Raw genomic sequence first — 18824 nt, forward strand, 5'->3', positions numbered from 1 at the left:
AGTAGCATGCTCCTGCGCATAGATATGCGCAGGAGTACAATATTAATATTACACTGTATTTACTGTACTCTTGATATTCGGCGGGAACCCAGTGGAGAACATCTGCAAGTGCACCTGGACCAGGCATCGCCCACCTATTCAAACCAACCTATGACCCCTCCTGTACTGTAAATGACCAGCCCTTTGACCTATGGATGAAGAGATTACAGTTTCCTTTGTTTCATGCTTTGGACTATTGTATAAAAACTAAGCCTCTTGGCCAGTCTCACACACATTCTCTGAAGGTCATCTTTCCAGATTGACTGAGTACCGGAACCGGGTGGCGCAGGCGAACAAACGGTTGTAGCTTCTTCTCTTGTGTTATTGTATTTCTGTTCTAACCCCCTTTTAAGTAAACATTTGTTGCTGCGTTGGACCACAACATTACATATACAATTGATGTCGCATTCCTTTCCTGTTAGGGGTTATAAAGTGTATTCCGCCACATGTGTAGCTACTTTGTGCTTATAGCGTGACGGCGTGCTTACGCAACGTGTACGCATTTCATAGGGGTTACACACACGCTTAGCGATCGCTGCGGCCTGAACATTTGTGTATTAAGGTATTGCTTTTTCTTCCTGTAAGTTAAACGAACTTAACAGTACACTGCTGTAGATGCTCCTTCTGCCCAAAAGCATTTGTTCAGGCCAACAACTTTTAGCACAGTTTGAGCTTTGTCCACTATAGTGCAATTTGCATGCTCACTTTCACCACACTGCTCTGGCATGTATGCAATGTACAGTTAATTATCAATACTAGAGATGAGCGGGTTCGGTTCCCTGAGAACCGAACCCCCTGAACTTCACTACCCGAGCCCGGATCCGAGCCCGGCTCAGGTTTTCTTGCCTGACTCGGAAACCAGAACGAGGCAAAACATCATCATACCGCTGTCGGATTCTCGCTGGTTTTGGATTCCATATAAGGAGCCGCATGTTGCCGCCATTTTCACTCCGGCATTGAAGAGTGTAGTGAGAGGACGTGTCTCCATTCTCAGTGTCTGTGCAGGAGGGAAAGTGGGGTGGTGATTCCAGTGCTGTCTTATGCTGCATCAGTCCAGTCACAGTGGTGGTGCCCTCTGCTGCTATATGTCCAGTGTAGCTGTTTAAGTCCAGTGCAGTGGTGCTGTGTTGTCCTGCATCAGTACAGTGGTAGTGTCTTGTGCTGCAAAAGTCCAGTCACAGTGGTGGTGTCCTCTGCTGCCATATGTCCAGTGCTGCTGTATAAGTCCAGTCCATTGCAGTGGTTCTGTGTTGTCCTGCATCAGTCCACTGGTGATGTCCCTGTGCTGCCGTATAAGTCCAGTGATGCTTCCATATAAGTCCAGTGGTGCTGCTATATAAGTCCAGTGATACTGCCGTATAGGTCCATTGATTCTGCCGTATAAATCCAGTGGTACTGGCATATACATCCAGTGATACTGCCATATAAATCCAGTGGTACTGCTGTAGAAATCCAGTCCAGTGATACTGCCGTATGTGTCCAGTGGTACTGTCATATAATTCCAGTGATACTGCTGTATATGTCCAGTGGTACTGCTGTATAAATCCAGTCCAGTGATACTGCTGTATATGTCCAGTGGTACTGCCATATAATTCCAGTGATACTGCTGTATATGTCCAGTGGTACTGGCGTATAAATCCAGTGGTACTTGCGTATAAATCCAGTCCAGTAGTACTGCCGTATATGTCCAGTGGTACTGCTGTATATGTCCAGTGGTACTGCCGTATAAATCCAGTCCAGTGATACTGCCATTTAAGTCCAGTGGTACTGCCGTATAAATCCAGTCCAGTGATACTGCCGTATGTGTCCAGTGGTACTGTCATATAATTCCAGTGATACTGCTGTATATGTCCAGTGGTACTGCTGTATAAATCCACTCCAGTGGTACTGCTGTATATGTCCAGTGGTACTGCCATATAACTCCAGTGATTCTGCTGTATATGTCCAGTAGTACTGGCGTATAAATCCAGTGGTACTGGCGTATAAATCCAGTCCAGTAGTACTGCCGTATATGTCCAGTGGTACTGCTGTATATGTCCAGTGGTACTGCCGTATAAATCCAGTCCAGTGATACTGCCATTTAAGTCCAATGGTACTGCCGTATAAATCCAGTCCAGTGATACTGCGGTATATGTCCAGTGGTACTGCTGTATAAATCCACTGGTACTGGTGTAAAAATCCAGTCCAGTGGTACTGCCGTATAAGTCCAGTCCAGTGGTGCTGCCATATAAGTTCAGTGGTGCTGTCCTGTGCTGAATATTATTTACTCCAAATAAAGGGGTTATTAATATTTAATCCAAATAATTTTTACAGGATTTGCCCTGTGCGGTGTAGAGGTACGCTCTCCTTTGCTGCATTTTGTTATATAACTCCAGAAAAATAATGGAGAACAAAAATTTGGAGGATAAAATAGGGAAAGATAAAGAACCACTTCCTCCTACTGCTGCTGCTGCTGCAACTGCTGTTGTTGCTTCTGGGAGTCAATCATCATCCCAGAGGGGAAGTCGGAAGACCACTTGTCCTACTTCAACTAAGCAATTGACTGTCCAACAGTCCTTTGTGAGGAAGATGAAATATGACAGCAGTCATCCTGTTACAAAGCGAATAACTGAGGCCTTGACAGCTATGTTGGTGTTAGACGTGTGTTCGGTGTCCGCCATTAGTGCAGTGGGACTGAAGTGCCAACCCTAGATGGGCCAGGTGTTTGTGCTGCACACTTGTGTCGCTTAGCTTACTGTAGCTATACAATGATGTGCTGTTTGGGGACTATTTTTTTTAAGTGCCATCCTGTCTGCCACTGCAGTGCCACTCCTAGATGGGCCAGGTGTTTGTGCCGCCCACTTGTGTCGCTTAGCTTAGTCATACAACTACCTCATTGATTTATTATTGAGGTTAATAATACCATAGGATCAAAATTACCCCCAAATTCTGTGATTTTAGCTGTTTTTATGCTTTTTCAAAAATCATCCAGATACAAAACCAAAACACGAAAGGGTTGTTTTGGCAAAACCAATCCAGATCCAAAACACCAGCATGGAACCAAAACATGAAAAGTGCCCGCCGCACATCTCTAATCAATACCATCTCTGTTTATAAATTCTCATCTATTTTCAGACCTCAAGACCTTTAATTTGTGACAAGTTTGAGTTTCCGCTGATCTCTTGTAGAATGCAGTCTTTCTTATCAGTTCATTCTTTGATGCAATATATGCGTGTCCTTCTAGTGAAGTCATTGATGAATGTTATGAAAAATCTACATACATGTCTCCACTTTGCATTTACATGCTCCACCATGTAAATAGAAAGTAAGATGTAGTTTTATTTCAATTCAAGTTACAAACCATTTTTAAAGAGCCAGACACAATTATGCACATTTGCAAATAACCGGAGAACTGGTTCTGCACCATATTCCCAGTGATTTCTGCTGCTCTGCAGCACCAGCCAATGCAAGACTCTGGAGAGGTAAATATAATTATGGGTACAAAGTATACAGTTTGGGCCCCCCGGATCCAGGTAGTTGTGTGAACCAGCTCTAGGCATAGGCGGTCTAGGCGAATGCCCAGGTACATCTGGAATACCCTGGGAACATCTAGAAATGCTTAGGAGCATCTGGGCAGGCTAAACAGCTACTGTAAGTTCTGGTGCACTGGTTCCAGATTTCAGAAGTTCCAGCTGACAGTGGCCGTCCTCCGATGGGATGTACAGGCTTTCTGGCATTGCTGCATCATTGCCTATAAAATTCTATGACACGCAGCAAAGCAGCAGAAAGCTTACACAGCCCAGCTCCAATCATACAGCTCCTGTAGCTTTCATCAGTGTGACCTACAGTAAGGACACATCAGCGTCATTCATAGCATAGAACATGCTGCGGAGTAGAGAAGCAGAGGGAAGACGGCAATGGTAAGTAAATTATGAAAGTTTGTTAAAGAGATAGGTTAGGGATTGGGTTGCTGCAGATAAACAAGGGTGAGGGATTTGATTGCTTGAGACACACAAGGAGGAGAGGCTTGGGATGAAATTTAATATCCTGCGAGTTGCAGGCTGTGTGGCACTTTGTGCGAGTCTGCCAATATTTCTAAAGTGACAAAATTTACATAGCAAAACCAACCTAGTTTTTCTGTGTAAACGGTTGCTACTTTGAAATCACGGGCAAACTCGCAAAATGTAACACACATCTTGCAACTCGCAGGCTACTACATTTCACCCTTGATGGCTGGAGACAAGGGTCGGGGATACTTGATGGATGTACACACAAGGAGGTACTTGATGGCTGGAGACACAAGGTCCCTTCTGCCTTTAAGCATGCTATTGTCTCCCCTATTCTTAAAAAATCCTAGATCCAACTAATCTCTCCAACTACCAACCCGTCTCTCTTCTCCCTTTTGCCTCTAAACTCCTTGAGCGTATTGCCTACAACCGCCTCACTGTCTTTCTTTCTTCCCACTCACTGCTTGACCCTTTCCAGTGTGGTTTCCATTCTCAGCACTCCACTGAAACTGCCCTCACGAAAGTCTGCAGTGACCTCCTTGCTGCTAAATCCAGTTTCCACTACTCTCTGCTTATTCTCCTTGACCTCTCTGCTGCTTTTGACTCTGTAGACCACCCTCTCCTCCTGCAAATCCTTTACTCACTTGGTTTGCGTGATACTGCTCTCTCCTGGCTGTCCTACCTTTCTAACCACTCCTTCTCTGTCTCCTCTCATGACTCCACCTCCCCCCACTTCCTCTACCAGTAGGTGTCCACCAAGGTTCTGTTCTTGGGCCTCTCTTTTTCTCTCTCTACACATCCTCATTAGGTGAGCTCTTTTGACTTAAAATATCATCTCTACACTGATGATTCTCAAATCTGCCTGTCCTCCCCTGACCTCTCACCTGCTCTCCTCACTTGTATCTCCAACTGTCTCTCTGCTATCTCCTCCTTTCTTATACTTAACATGTCTAAGACTGAGCCGATCATCTTCCCTCCCGAATAGCCTGACCTCCCACAATTTCATTATCCATTCATGGCACCGCTATCTCCTCTAACCCTTGAGTGTGATGTCTTGGAGTAATCCTTGACTCCTCCCTCTCCTTCAAACCACACATTCAGTACCTCTCACAAACCATTTTCATCTCAAAAACATCTCCAGGATCAGACCCTTTCTCACCCAGGACACTACTAAGACCCTCATCCACTCACTGGTCATCTCTAGATTGGACTTCTGCAATCTTCTATCTGGCCTCCCTCAAAAATGCCTCTCTCCACTCCAATCTGTCCTCAATGCTGCAGCCCATTTCATCTTCCTCACCAAACGTACTTTATCCACTACCCCTGTCTTGCAGGACCTTCACTGGCTCCCCTTCCCATTCAAAATCCAATTCAAGCTTCTCGCACTCACCTACAAATCCCTCACCCACTCTTCTCCCTCTTACAGCTCTGACCTTACCTCTCTTTACATTCCCACCCGTCCTCTTCACTCTGCTAATGCACGCCGTCTCTCCTGCTAACTGATTACCTCCTCCCACTCCTACCTACAAGATTTTGCACGTGCTGCTCCGTCTCTGGAATGCTCTACCTCTCCCCATCCGACTCTCCACCTCTCTGCAAAACCTCAATGGGCTCTCAAGACCCACTTCTTCACCAAACCCAGCCAACTCTCCTAACTCTCTTGTCAATGCTCACTTTCTACCTCTTCTGTGTCACCCCGGTCTGTTAGCTCCTCACCTTTTAGATTGTAAGCTCGCAAGAGCAGGGACTTCTTTCCTCCTGTGCCATTCCTTTTCTTACTTACACAATCTTATCATCCTTATTCCCTTTAATGGCACCTAACCCGGTTTTCTATACCTGACCTATATTGTCTTGAACTGTAAGTGCTGTTTTCTTGTTTGCTTTGATTATGATTTGATTACGTACTGTGTAACGGGCCCTGCAGATCACTTGTGGCGGCATATAAATAAAGGATATTAATAATAATAATAATAATAATAAAAGGTGGGGTGAGACTTGTTGGCTGGAGATACACAAGGGAAGAGATTTGATGGTTGGAGACACACAAGGGGCAGATATTTGATGGCTGGAGACACTGACACACTTTGATTTAGACATGGTTAGAGTTGCTAATGCTGCTGCTGACATGGAAGCAAGAGTGACAGCACTAATATGTTAATCCGGCAGGAGTTGTCATGCTTCCTGTTTTAGTTTCCCAAGCTGCATCCTAGGACGCAGTATCAGATCATTTGTGACACCATCAGCCGGCTTACATGATCCATGGGGTTGCATAAGCCAACCCCCACAGATCCAAAAAGAGGCCATGAAATCTCTATAATCCGATGGAAATCTTGGCCTCATAACTCCTCCACAACAATGATGACACACCTCCATTTTGGGAAACGGAGACCATCACCACCCCTTCCCCACCCCAACTAGCAGCAGACTGTCAATCACTGATAGTCTGCTGCAGTTCCGCATCCAACGTTGGAGACCCATGCTGTTATATGAGATTTTAACCTTTTAAGAAATAAATGTGTTATGATGTGCACTATGGTCTCCCCACTTTTTTGTCTTGCATAAAATTCACCTGATGAGGTCGATAAAGCAGAGACAAAGGAGGTGGACCTAGTGAATACACTATTTGGAACTGAAGGAACCGGAGGTTATACTGGAAAAAAGTGACTTTTATTTGAGACATCTTTTTATTTATATTCATTTGTTGACCTTTGTGTCACCACCGCATTACCATTTCTTTACATATAAGATTGGTTAATCGAAGTGACTTTTAGATATAGTGAATGGAGTTAAACTACAACTTTGACACTATACTAAGAAATTGAGAAATATTCATGATCGACTGATTTATATTCTTTGTGTCATTGTACATTATAAAAAAAAGTGCAGGAATTTTTTTAGTGTTGTTTGATTGGTTTATGGGATTGGTGAAATCCCTTTTCTTGAACCTTGCAGCCTTTTTTACAGTAAGGTGCGCTAGTGGAATATTGTTTTTTGTCTGCATGTGAGTATTATGGGTCTGGCACATGACCAAAGTACCAAACATTGTGTCTCATGTGCCACTTATCCATTGAGACTGAATCAATTCCCACTGCCTCCCCACTCACCCACTGACACATGGCCATGTCTCCTTCTCGGGTGCATGCACGTCAAAGTGTCCCACATTACCAGCCAGAATCTTTCCTAGGGCATCAAACTGGTCAGGGCTGGAACTTCTGCACCCATTATAGATATGGGTGAATATCATACACATACAATATATATTTACAATTAACATTTACAAACAAACTCAAATAGTATTGAGAAACCTTAAATGTGGTCTTAGTATTAGTATTAATAAAGAAAGTCAATTACTGCCTTACAGTTACAGCTGACATTAAGATATATGCAGATATTTATGAACAAAATTTACAGTACCTTCTCAAGCATCTTCTGCCAAAACTGTCGCCAAAGTATTATAACAATAATTGCTACCAGTATGAATATGATGGCAACTAAGCAGCCAATCAGAAGGCGTGTATTGCTGTCATCTATTTTAAGAGTGGGATCTAGAAGATAAGAAATAATTTCTATTTGTAGATATACGATGATAGTTACAGAGCAAGACATTGACAAGAACAGGAAAGGGTTGTGCATACTGTAAGTCTGAATAATAACTGATATTTCAAGATTACGTACTGTATTTGTCATAACTATTCAACCAATTAACTTTTCTACAAACAATTTCAATAGTTATTTAAATATTCCAAAGATAAAGGTTAAGTGGTGAAACTTCTGGAATCTGCTAACTCTGGAATTGATAGGAATTCCCTTTTAATTCTAAAATGTGGGTCTAGGAAGATTTGTTTCCAAAAACAATTTCTATAACATCAGGAGTTCTCTTAATAAACTGAATAGTGATTTAACCCTTATCGTGTGAGAGAGATCATCAATAGTTTAAAAAAAAGTCATTTTAAAGATATAATACGTCCTAGATTTTAAAACAATTAAAAATAGTCAGTCATTAGTACCTTTTTTATACAGTGTATGTATTTATTTAAAGTTTTAATAATACATGGATAAAAGCCACAGAAACATGTGAAAGGCAAGAAAAGCATCAATAGCATACAAAATAGCATACAGATAAATACTGCATATAGAAATATTAATGAACAATTGTAGTATGGAGCTAAACTGGAATGGGTACTAGGGGATTAGAAATGACTTAATACTATGCAGAAAGCTGAGAAGGTCAAAAGTAACATTACACATTGAAAAATGAAAATGTTATAGAAAGAAACAGGGAAGGGAAAAGATGGACATGGACAGCGAAGGAGAAGGGAGGAGAAAAGAAAAGGAGAGGGGGCAGGAAAAGGCCTAATATGAGTCCACATTAAAGACTAGGGGGAGAAGGGGTAAAAAAAATTCCCAAGTACAACAATGGCAAGTAGTAGTCCCTCTAGCATTAAAGCAAGAGGTCTGAAAAGCCAGAGAGAAGAGCTCTATGAGGTGTAGAATTATTATATATAAACCAGTCACATGAAACTATCAGAAATTTATGGGAGGTATTGTGTATGTAAGCAGATATTTTCTCTATGGATGCTAGATGCCAAGTTTTCTTATTGAGTTGTTGAATAGAAACACTTCCATTTTCTAGCAATCAGACATCAAGTCACATTCAAAATATGCAGGAAGAGATCAGCATGTTCGCTGAGGCCTTCTAGTGGGCAGCCAAGGAGCAAAGACCAGGGCAACTTAGTTAGTGGTACCATAAGGACAGGTAACCTCATCCCAGTATTGGGCTATCTTCGGGCCTGACATCCAGATATGTAGGAAAGTACCTACCTCACCACATTCCCTCCAACACTGGCCTGAAGCAGAGTTGTACATTTTGCACAGAATGGCAGACACCTTGTACCATCTACAGTAGATCTTATATGCATTCTCCTTGATCGAGGAATACATTGAGGGTTTAGAGACCCTATCCCATACCACAGACCAAGTGAGTTCCCCAGATGTCTCTCCCACTAAATCTCATGGCCCGTGGAAACTGGTTGTTTGACATGGAGTAGGAAGTTATAAAGGACAGAAATGATACCCCTTTCAGAGTTGATTATGAAGACATGAGTCATAGATCTAGTAATAGGGAGATGGGGCAGAAAGTCAATAAAGTGTCAGACTTGAATGTAGGTAAGACAGCTAATAGTAAGTATACCAACATTGCTCTGCAAAGAACCCTGAGAGGCACATTGGCCAGAATCAAAGAGGTCAGATACTACCCTAACGCTCCCCTAAATCCATGAGGAGACGAGAGTATGACTGAAACATAGGGGGGGGGGGGGATGCAAGAGAGGAGTAATGGAGATGGAGAGAATGTGACCTCATAATGAATCTTACACTAAACAAACAAAAATGGTAAAGTCACAAGGCGCTCAAATAAAAGCCAGCAGCCACTTGTAACAGGAATTACTATGACTGTAAATTGTATACTCAGAATAAATGCAAGTAATAGGCACTTGGCTCCCTTCAAACAATATGAGCTCATATATGATATTTCATACCCATCCAGTCCAGTATTTTAATCCTGAATCCACTATAATGCAGAATTTATTGTCCAACTGTGTAATTCTATCCAGATGGAGACTTCTTCACATTTAAGTTTTCAATATATCCAGTTATCAATATATCCAAAGCTTGTGAAACTTTGCTCCGGATGAATGGAGTGGAGTAGATTCTTGTAGATCTCCCTGTTAGAACTGGAGGTATAGTGTGGTCTGTTGCCATTAAACTTTATGCATTAGGAAATACATATTCACTTATATTTATGCTATCTAAAAGTATAATCCAACAGTCTTCACTTCTTGAAGCTTGTTTATCTTGTAAAACATGAAATCCAATTTTGGCACGTGCATACAAAGTGTGCCACCTTCCTACACCTACTCCATTCCAGTCATCTGGAGCAAAGTTTCACAAGCTTTAGATAGATTGGAAACTTACGTGTGAAAAACTCCCCATCTGGTTAGAATTCCACAGTGGGAGAATACATTTGTATTCAAGTGAATTCAGGATTATAATACTGGACTGGATGGGTATGAATTTTACACTAATCCCAGATAGAACATGTAAAGGAAATAACTAGGTGAGATTGCATGGATTTGGGTCTATCAGGGGCAGAGATGCCAACAATGGGGGTCATTCCGAGTTGATCGCTCGCTAGCAGTTTTTAGCAGCCATGCAAACGCTATGCCGCCGCCCATGGGGGAGTGTATTTTAGCTTAGCAGAAGTGCAAACGCATGTGCAGCCGAGCTCTACAAAAACAGTTTGTGCAGTTTCTGAGTAGCTCTGAACCTACTCAGTGCTTGCGATCACTTCAGCCTATTTGTGTCCGGATTTGGCGTCATACACCCGCCCAGCGAACACCCAGCCACGCCTGCGTTTTTTCAGACACGCCTGCGTTTTTGCAAACACTCCCTGAAAATGGTCAGTTGACACCCAGAAACGCCCCCTTCCTGTCAATCTTCTTGCGGCCATCAGTGCAAAGGAAAACTTTGCTAGAACCTGAGCACAATCACAAAGAGCTTAGTTTCTACACATACGTCGCACGTGCGCATTGCGGGCCATACGCATGCGCATAAATGCAGTTTTTTCACCTGATCGCTGCGCTGCGAAAATTGGCAGCGAGTGATCAACTCGGAATGACCCCCAAAGTTAGACATAAAGGGAACACTGCAGGAGTTAGCTTCTACAGAGACCCACCTAGGTATCTGTGAGGGATTGTATGGAATACAGCCGCATGGGATGCCGATGGTCAGTATACCAACCTCAGCATCCCGAGCAGTGGAATGACAGCAGTGGGGCTAGCACACCCATAGAGGGGGAATCACCTACCTCACCAATATACCGGTGGCGGTATGGTGCCCCAGTCGGGATCCTGGCAGTGGTATTGTGACAGCCGGGATCCTGACGAGCGGTATGCTGACCGCATACCATCTGTGATGTTGCAAACCAGGTTATTGCCTGACTTAAGTGATTTACATAATAATAAGGTTGATTATCGTGAAGCTCACTGCCACCATTGGTGGTAGGGCGGCGAATGGTGTGAAAACTAACTTGTGGTGACTTGAGTCTCCAGACAAAGTGAATAAACCTGTGCAATGGTAGTAGTGTCAATTTTGAGACAGTAACAGAGTGGGTATTAAAGAGGTAGAGCAATCGGGGCATGAGGTTCATTTTATATTCCGTGCTGTCAAAGCTACGTTCTTGCTATCATTATTCTGCACATGCTGGTGGCCTGGAAGCCTTGTGGCATGGGCCCATAACCTATTTGCAGAACATACAGTATGTTGATACATGTCAGTGGTGTGATGGAGGTTAGTCCACATGATTGTATAGTTTAACCAAGGATTCATTTATTAACCAAGTACAACAACAGTATGTGAGATAACACAGAGTTATTTCTGCAAAACTCAAGAAAATGCAGTCTGGAATGGGTATGGCGATTAGGATATTGCACCAGAGATATATGCAATAGTGGCAGTGGTACTTGTAGTACACCTAGCGGTGGTGAAAAAGTGTTATGCAGAGATGATACACTGGTATGTGGTGGCACTGCATAGCGTCTAGGAGAGATATTTGTCGGCACATCCTGTCTGTTGGGAGGATGTATGAAGAAGAACAAAGGGCTCATGCACAGAAGGCACATTCTGAGCTGGATTAAGCATTGAAGGGAGCCCAGGGCCCTTAAAACAGGGCGGCCCGGGTAAAGGTGACAGTGTCCATCGAGTTCAACCTTTATTATAAATCTTACCCTATTCTGTATGTAACTATAGTTAACTACAATGACCCAGATGAAATAATAATTATTATTATTATTATATTTATTATTTTTTAAGCCTAACTAACAACTATAATTCGTGCTGTTTCTAAATACCCTCCTATTAAATGTTATATCCTTGGATATCTTTTTAATTTAGAAATTTACCTAATCCATTTTCAGATAGATTTCTAAATGAAAAAGATATCCAAGGCTATAAATAGATTGTATATTAGATTGTGCATATTTCTCAACATTCCAGGAGGGACAAATGCTCTCTACCTGGACTTCCCTCATAATATATGATTGGCGTCACCTGTGTTGAACTATTTAATTAAGAAAAGTATTTCAACACAGGTGATGGCAATCATAAATTAAGAGCGTAGTCCAGTCAGCATTTTTGTCCTTCCTGGAATGGGTATGTAGACTTAGGCTACAGCCACACGTACCGGCCAAGCGGGTCCGACTGAACGGGACCCGCTTGGCCAGGAGGGGAGAATATGTGTGGCCCCACACTAAAACTAATAGATTAATAATGCCTGGGTACTGTTTGTAGCTCCACCTAATTGAGAAACAACAATTTTATAAAGTTTTCTTGCAGTGGATCAAAGACAATGTAAACAACCTTAGAATACACGTAGAAAAATAAAGCACAAGAGAGAGAGCTAGTGATGTTAGTGTGCTCTTTCCGGGAAAGGGGGAGGAGAGGGGGCTGTGGGTCAGTGCCGTAACTAGACTTTTTGGTGCCCCGTGCCAGAGAGAGAATTGGCACACCCCCCCTGCCATTTTTCCAATAGGGACATAAGGCACGTGCCTCATGGGGAAGAGGCATGACAAGATTGATCCCAGATAAAGCCCATGCTATGATGCTCCTTCCCATCCGGGCAGTACGGATGGTGCAGTGGTTAGCATTACTGCCTCACAGCACTGAGGTCATGGGTTCGATTCCCACCATGGCCCTAACTGTGCGGAGTTTGTATATTCTCCCCGTACTTGCACGGGTTTCCTCCGGGTGCTCCGGTTTCCTCCCACAATCCACAAATATACTGGTAGGTTAATTGGCTTTCAACAAAAATCAACTCTAGTGTGAATGTGTCTGTGTGATAGGGAATATAGATTGTAAACTCCACTGGGGCAGGGACTGATGTGAATAGAAAAATAGTCTCTGTGAGGCTCTGCGGAATATGTGTGCGCTATATAAATAACTGGTAATAAATAAATAATATATATAGTATATACAACAATAGTGGGACTGGCGCCTCTCGGTGTTCTATCTACACCCTACCACTTATTACATCTATTGAAGATGTGACATATAAACCCAGAAAATTATAGGTATTTATACGAGGAGTAGCGTTAAACAGTGTATACCGCTGATACAATTTATTATAAGAATATAAAAAAATCCATAATCACATAGACATAGACATGTGAATAAAGATGACAAAATAGGATATTTTTCCTGATATTAACAGCATCTTAAAAATCACCACAAATATTTAATATACAGACATAAATAAGTCCTTTTTCAGTCTTCTTGTATTTGGAGGTCATGGTAAATATATCAGAAACCCAGCGCGTTTCGTCTCATGAGCATTAGATCAAAAACCGCCAATGTGTGCATATAGGCGTGGGAAGAACCTACGCCAATTCGTGATGAGACCTACTCTTCAACCTAGTACATCGACTCAATCCTGGTTGCCCAAGATGAAGACGGGGTGCTATAGGTGCCCTGATTACACCACCTGTAGGTCAATGATGGCAGGTGAGAGTTTTGCGCATCCCCATAATGGGACTAAGATTAAAATCTGACACAGATTGCTTTGTAAAATTGACCACGTAATCTACCTTATTTTTTGCCGTGCGGGTATTATTATGTAGGCATGACCAAACGCAACTTTAGAGATCGCATGGAAAACCAGAGGACATCTATATGGGCGGCATTGGCCACGAAAATTTTGGATAAGCCTGTGGCCATGCACTTTGCTACCAATGGACATGCTGTGTCGAGTTTAAAATGTATGCTTATTGACCACATCCCAAAACCTGCACGAGGAGGAGACCGTGAGAAACTACTGAGGCAACGTGAAGTGCAGTGGATCTACAAATTAGATACCATTGCACCACGTGGCCTCAATGAAGCTAACCCTTATAATATTTTTTCGCGATAGGTCTGCTGAGTCTGACAGAATTTTTGTAAAGAAAACGTTTTTCTTTAAATTTATTACTGTTGTTTTTATATGTTTTGTATATATTGATGTATGGTCCTATTGTATATGTCTTTTTCATGTTGGTAATTACTGACCTCTTTGCCCCTTATATACCTACTTGTCCGTGGTGTGTCTTACATCTGTGATTATATATTGGCTCTATGGTTGACTAAATAGAAGCGGCACTACTATTAAATATTACTTCATGTTATTTATTACAGCATTGTCTATAATACACATATGAGTATTAGGTATGTTTTCCTGCATCTTTGGTTGCCATAGCTACCGCCGTTGAGCCAATAGCGCTCCGGCTGGCTTTGTTATGTCATTCCGGTTCTGAGTATTGGCATGTGTTCCACGGGCCATGGAACACACAGCACTTCCGGTCCGCGGCTTATTGAAGCTGTTATCTGTGTTATGGTGCCTTATACATCTGTTATTGTAGGCAGTAACCTTGACGCTGTATGAGTAATATCTTTGATGAGCTTTAGTGGAATTTCAATTGCTTAAGTGTATGCTTTGCTCTGTTTTAAGCGTTTTTACCCACTTCCAGTGTTATACTTCCTCGAGGTGTGACATAATTGATTGGTTAGGTATATAAGGGGCATTAGGTCAGTTCACTTGTGTGGGCTCCAGGATGACTCTTTGATGTTGTGTAGATTATCTTGAAGAAGGTCCTTAAAGGACCGAAATGTTGATATGAGATGTTTTCACCTGCTGCGATATATTTGTGAGTTATAATAAATCCACTTTGAAGATATAGTGATAGTGATGAGTGCCTATACTTTTGTACTTATATACAGTGTATGTATATATAATGCACACACATTTATTGACCACTGCAAGAAAATTAATTTAGACACAAATCCTCTTTATACAACATTCATGCACTTAACTTGAGCGCTCATTGTTATTCAGTTACAATACCCTTTATTAAATAACACATTTCAATATACTGCCATGCCCAGGATTCAAACCTATAACCTCTTGAATTCTAATCAAACACTCTACTCATTTGATCCTGCATAAAAACGAAGATCACTATATGAAGCTACTAGTACTTTGTAAATAAAAAAAATCAGCATTGCAATTGAGCTATGTAGTATCCAGCCACACATCCAATCTTTTGTAGCCACACACTTCATATATCTGCTCAGCCGCAATGCTATTTTTTAATTAAGTACAAGGTATGCTTCAAATAGTTAGAATTCTCTAGCTTAGAATTATCTACCTTTTGTATGCAAGGGCAGACAGCTCAATTAATAGATTGTCTTACTGCAGTGCCACAGGCAATGGGTTAGAATCCCGGGTATGTCAGCATCTTGAAATGTAATAAAGGACAGTGTGACTGAATAACCAAAAAATCTCAAATTGAGTTCATGAATGTTATATAAGTATTAGCGACAGAAGGGGTCAGGGTAGGAGACAGGGGAGGTCAGGAGATGCTGGGCTTGAAAAAGGAGGGAAGCTGCAAGTGAAAATAATTAAAACAGATAATTGACAAGTGCTGCCAACAACTCCCCTTACTGTGCAACACTATGTGTGGTGCACCCTCCGCACACACCTAGTTACATCCCTGCCCAGGGTACAGTATCCCATGCACTCCCCATCCTTAATATGGCTATGGGCCAAAGGGTCTGAAGTCACTCTCATCCATTACTAGGTGTACGCAGGACTAATGAGAAGACATGTAGAGAGCTCTCCTCCAATAAGCCTGCTCATTACAGCCACCTTAAATCCACTGTTCCATTACTCACTAGCTCACTAAACAGGTCTGGCGTCAGCGGTTTTAGTGCACAGTAAAATTCAAACAATTGTCAAAGTTCCGGTTACAGGGGATCCTTCCATTTCCATATTTAGTGATTTCAATATAGTGTAACACTGTAGGGGTGCAAGGCGCCTTTTCCTGGGGAATATGGTAGCACGCAGCAGCTGAGGAACAACACAAGTCCAGTTTCTGGTACAACTGACCCCGGCCAGTTTTATTGAAACAGAAAATAAAACAAACCCCAAAATAAAAATACCTTGCCTGTCCGGCACTAACTAAACATAAGATATTCCTAACTGTCACTAAACAAAACACAGAGTTCTTCAGTACATACTGTATAGCTCACTTGCATCAGAAAGCGTGTCTCTCACACACAGATCCCTCAGCCTTCCCAGGCAGTCTGCCCATACTAATCAGGTTAGCAGCACTATAACACACTTACACAGCTGAAACCCTGATTAGCCCTCTGTGAGGCCAAAGACCCGAACTGGGCCCAATGTCTAGAACTCGCCTTATCTCTCTCTCAGAGCCTTTACCCAGCTTTTACAGCAAACTGAAAAGGTTCAGACAAAACAAAAAGCATTTTTCCTAGAAGTTAACATTTTCTAAAACATGTAAGACAAGAACCTGGGACAAATATACCTGCCCTCAAACACTATCCCAGTGTTCTTGTCACATATCCCCCTCCCCTGTTTCGACCTAGGGGCCGGAACACTTGTAGCCCCCAAACAGAAGATGCGAGACAATGCATCTGCGTTGGCCAATTGTGTTCCCGGTCTATGTTCGACAGTAAACTTAAAGTCCTGCAACGCTAGAAACCATCTAGTTACACGAGCATTCTTGCCTCTATTTACATACATCCATTTTAAAGGGGCATGGTCTGTCACTAGTCTGAATTGTCTACCCAAGAGGTAATATCTCAAGGTATCTAGTGCCCACTTAATGGCCAAAGCCTCCTTTTCCACAATGGCATACCTTTTTTCATGCTCATTGAGTTTCCTACTCAAATAAATGATAGGGTGTTCGTCCCCATCTCTGGTTTGGGACAGCACAGCACCTATCCCTACCTCTGAGGCATCTGTCTGTACCACAAATTCTTTTGAAAAATCTGGTGTTATCAACACCGGTTGTGAACACAAAGCCACTTTTAACGCTTGGAACGCCTTTTCTGCATCAGGGTTCCATTTCACCACATTTGACTGCTTCCCTTTGGTAAGGTCTGACAACGGCACCGCTGTGGTCGCAAAATTAGGAATAAACCGTCTATAGTACCCAGTAATTCCCAAAAAAGCCCTTACCTGTTTTTTATTCACTGGACGAGGCCAGTTTTGAATAGCATCAACTTTATTCAATTGGGGCCTAATCAGACCTCTGCCTATGGTGAAGCCCAAGTATTTGACCTCCTCCATTGCGAGGCAGCACTTCTTTGGGTTAGCAGTTAACCCTGCCTCTCTGATTGAGTCCAGTACTGCTTGTACTTTAACCAAATGGGACCCCCAGTCTGTACTGTGAATTACCACATCATCCAAATAGGCAGCTGCATATTTTCTATGGGGCCTCAAAATTTTATCCATCGCCCGTTGAAAGGTTGCTGGAGCCCCATGCAACCCAAAGGGTAACATCTTATACTGGTACAGCCCCTCCGGAACCGAAAAGGCTGTTTTTTCTTTGGCGCTATCAGATAAAGGTATTTGCCAGTAACCTTTGGTCAGGTCCAATGTGGTGAGAAACCTGGCTGTTCCCAGCCTTTCTACAAGCTCATCCACACGGGGCATGGGGTATGCGTCAAACTTGGACACCTCATTTAACTTACGAAAGTCATTACAGAAGCGTATGCTACCGTCGGGCTTCGGGATGAGCACTATGGGACTGGACCACTCACTGTTAGACTCCTCTATGACTCCAAGTTCTAACATGGTTTTAACTTCCTTAGAAATAGCTTCTCGCTGAGCTTCAGGAATCCTATATGGCTTTAAATGAACCCTGACCCCTGGTTCTGTGACAATGTCATGTTTTATTATGGTCGTTCGGCCAGGCAGCTCTGAAAATACCTCCCTATTTTGGATGAGAAATTCTTTAACCTGATTGTTCTGATCAGCTGATAATGTCTCTGACACCTTCACTGCGGGAAGCAACCGGGGTGAAGACACCGAAGGGCAAGGCTCCGCTGACAGAGACAACCTATCTTTCCAGGGTTTGATTAAGTTAACATGGTAAATCTGTTCGGGTTTTCTCTTTCCCGGCTGGTATACTTTGTAATTAACCTCATTCACTTTTTCCCTAATCTCAAACGGACCCTGCCATTTAGCTAGGAATTTGCTTTCCACAGTGGGTACCAAAACAAGAACTCTATCTCCAGGAGCAAATTCCCGTATCTTGGCACTCCGGTTATAGACCCTCTGTTGAGCACTTTGGGCCTGTTCCATGTGCTCTCTGACAACAGGTACCACGGCTGCAATCCTATCCTGCATTTGTGTTACATGCTCAATAACGCTTCTATAAGGAGTGGGCTGTCCTTCCCACGTCTCTTTGGCAATATCCAACAGCCCTCTGGGGTGTCTACCATACAACAAATCAAATGGAGAAAACCCCATAGAGGACTGAGGAACTTCTCTGATGGCCATTAATAAGTAGGGCAACAAACAATCCCAGTTTTTCCCATCTCTCTCAACAACCTTTTTTAACATACTTTTTAATGTTTTATTAAACCTTTCCACCAACCCGTCAGTTTGGGGATGGTAGATGGACGTCCTGAGGTGAGTGACCTTAAATAACTTGCACAATTCTTTCATGATCCTTGACATAAATGGAGTACCTTGGTCAGTCAAAATTTCTTTTGGTATTCCCACTCTACTAAATACCTGCACCAGCTCCTTAGCTATCGCCTTGGTTGTGATAGTGCGTAAAGGGACAGCCTCAGGATATCGAGTGGCATAGTCCATAATTACCAGGATATACTGATGGCCCCGAGCAGACTTTAACAAGGGCCCCACGAGATCCATGGCTATTCTGTCAAACGGGACCTCTATAA

General features: G+C 42.6%; 1 protein-coding gene across 3 annotated transcripts in view; it reads right to left on the reverse strand.

Moving 5' to 3' along the window:
* DDR2 (discoidin domain receptor tyrosine kinase 2) overlaps window positions 1-18824 on the reverse strand; it is a 429134-nt gene that overhangs the window by 117542 nt on the left and 292768 nt on the right. For all 3 annotated transcript variants that reach the window (XM_063940268.1, XM_063940269.1, XM_063940270.1), the window contains one exon: window positions 7440-7570. In XM_063940268.1, the coding sequence (XP_063796338.1) occupies window positions 7440-7570 (131 nt within the window). The remainder of the gene's footprint in view (window positions 1-7439; window positions 7571-18824) is intronic.

The sequence above is a fragment of the Pseudophryne corroboree genome, chromosome 9, assembly GCF_028390025.1.
Source record: "Pseudophryne corroboree isolate aPseCor3 chromosome 9, aPseCor3.hap2, whole genome shotgun sequence".
NCBI classification, from domain to species: Eukaryota; Metazoa; Chordata; class Amphibia; order Anura; family Myobatrachidae; genus Pseudophryne; species Pseudophryne corroboree.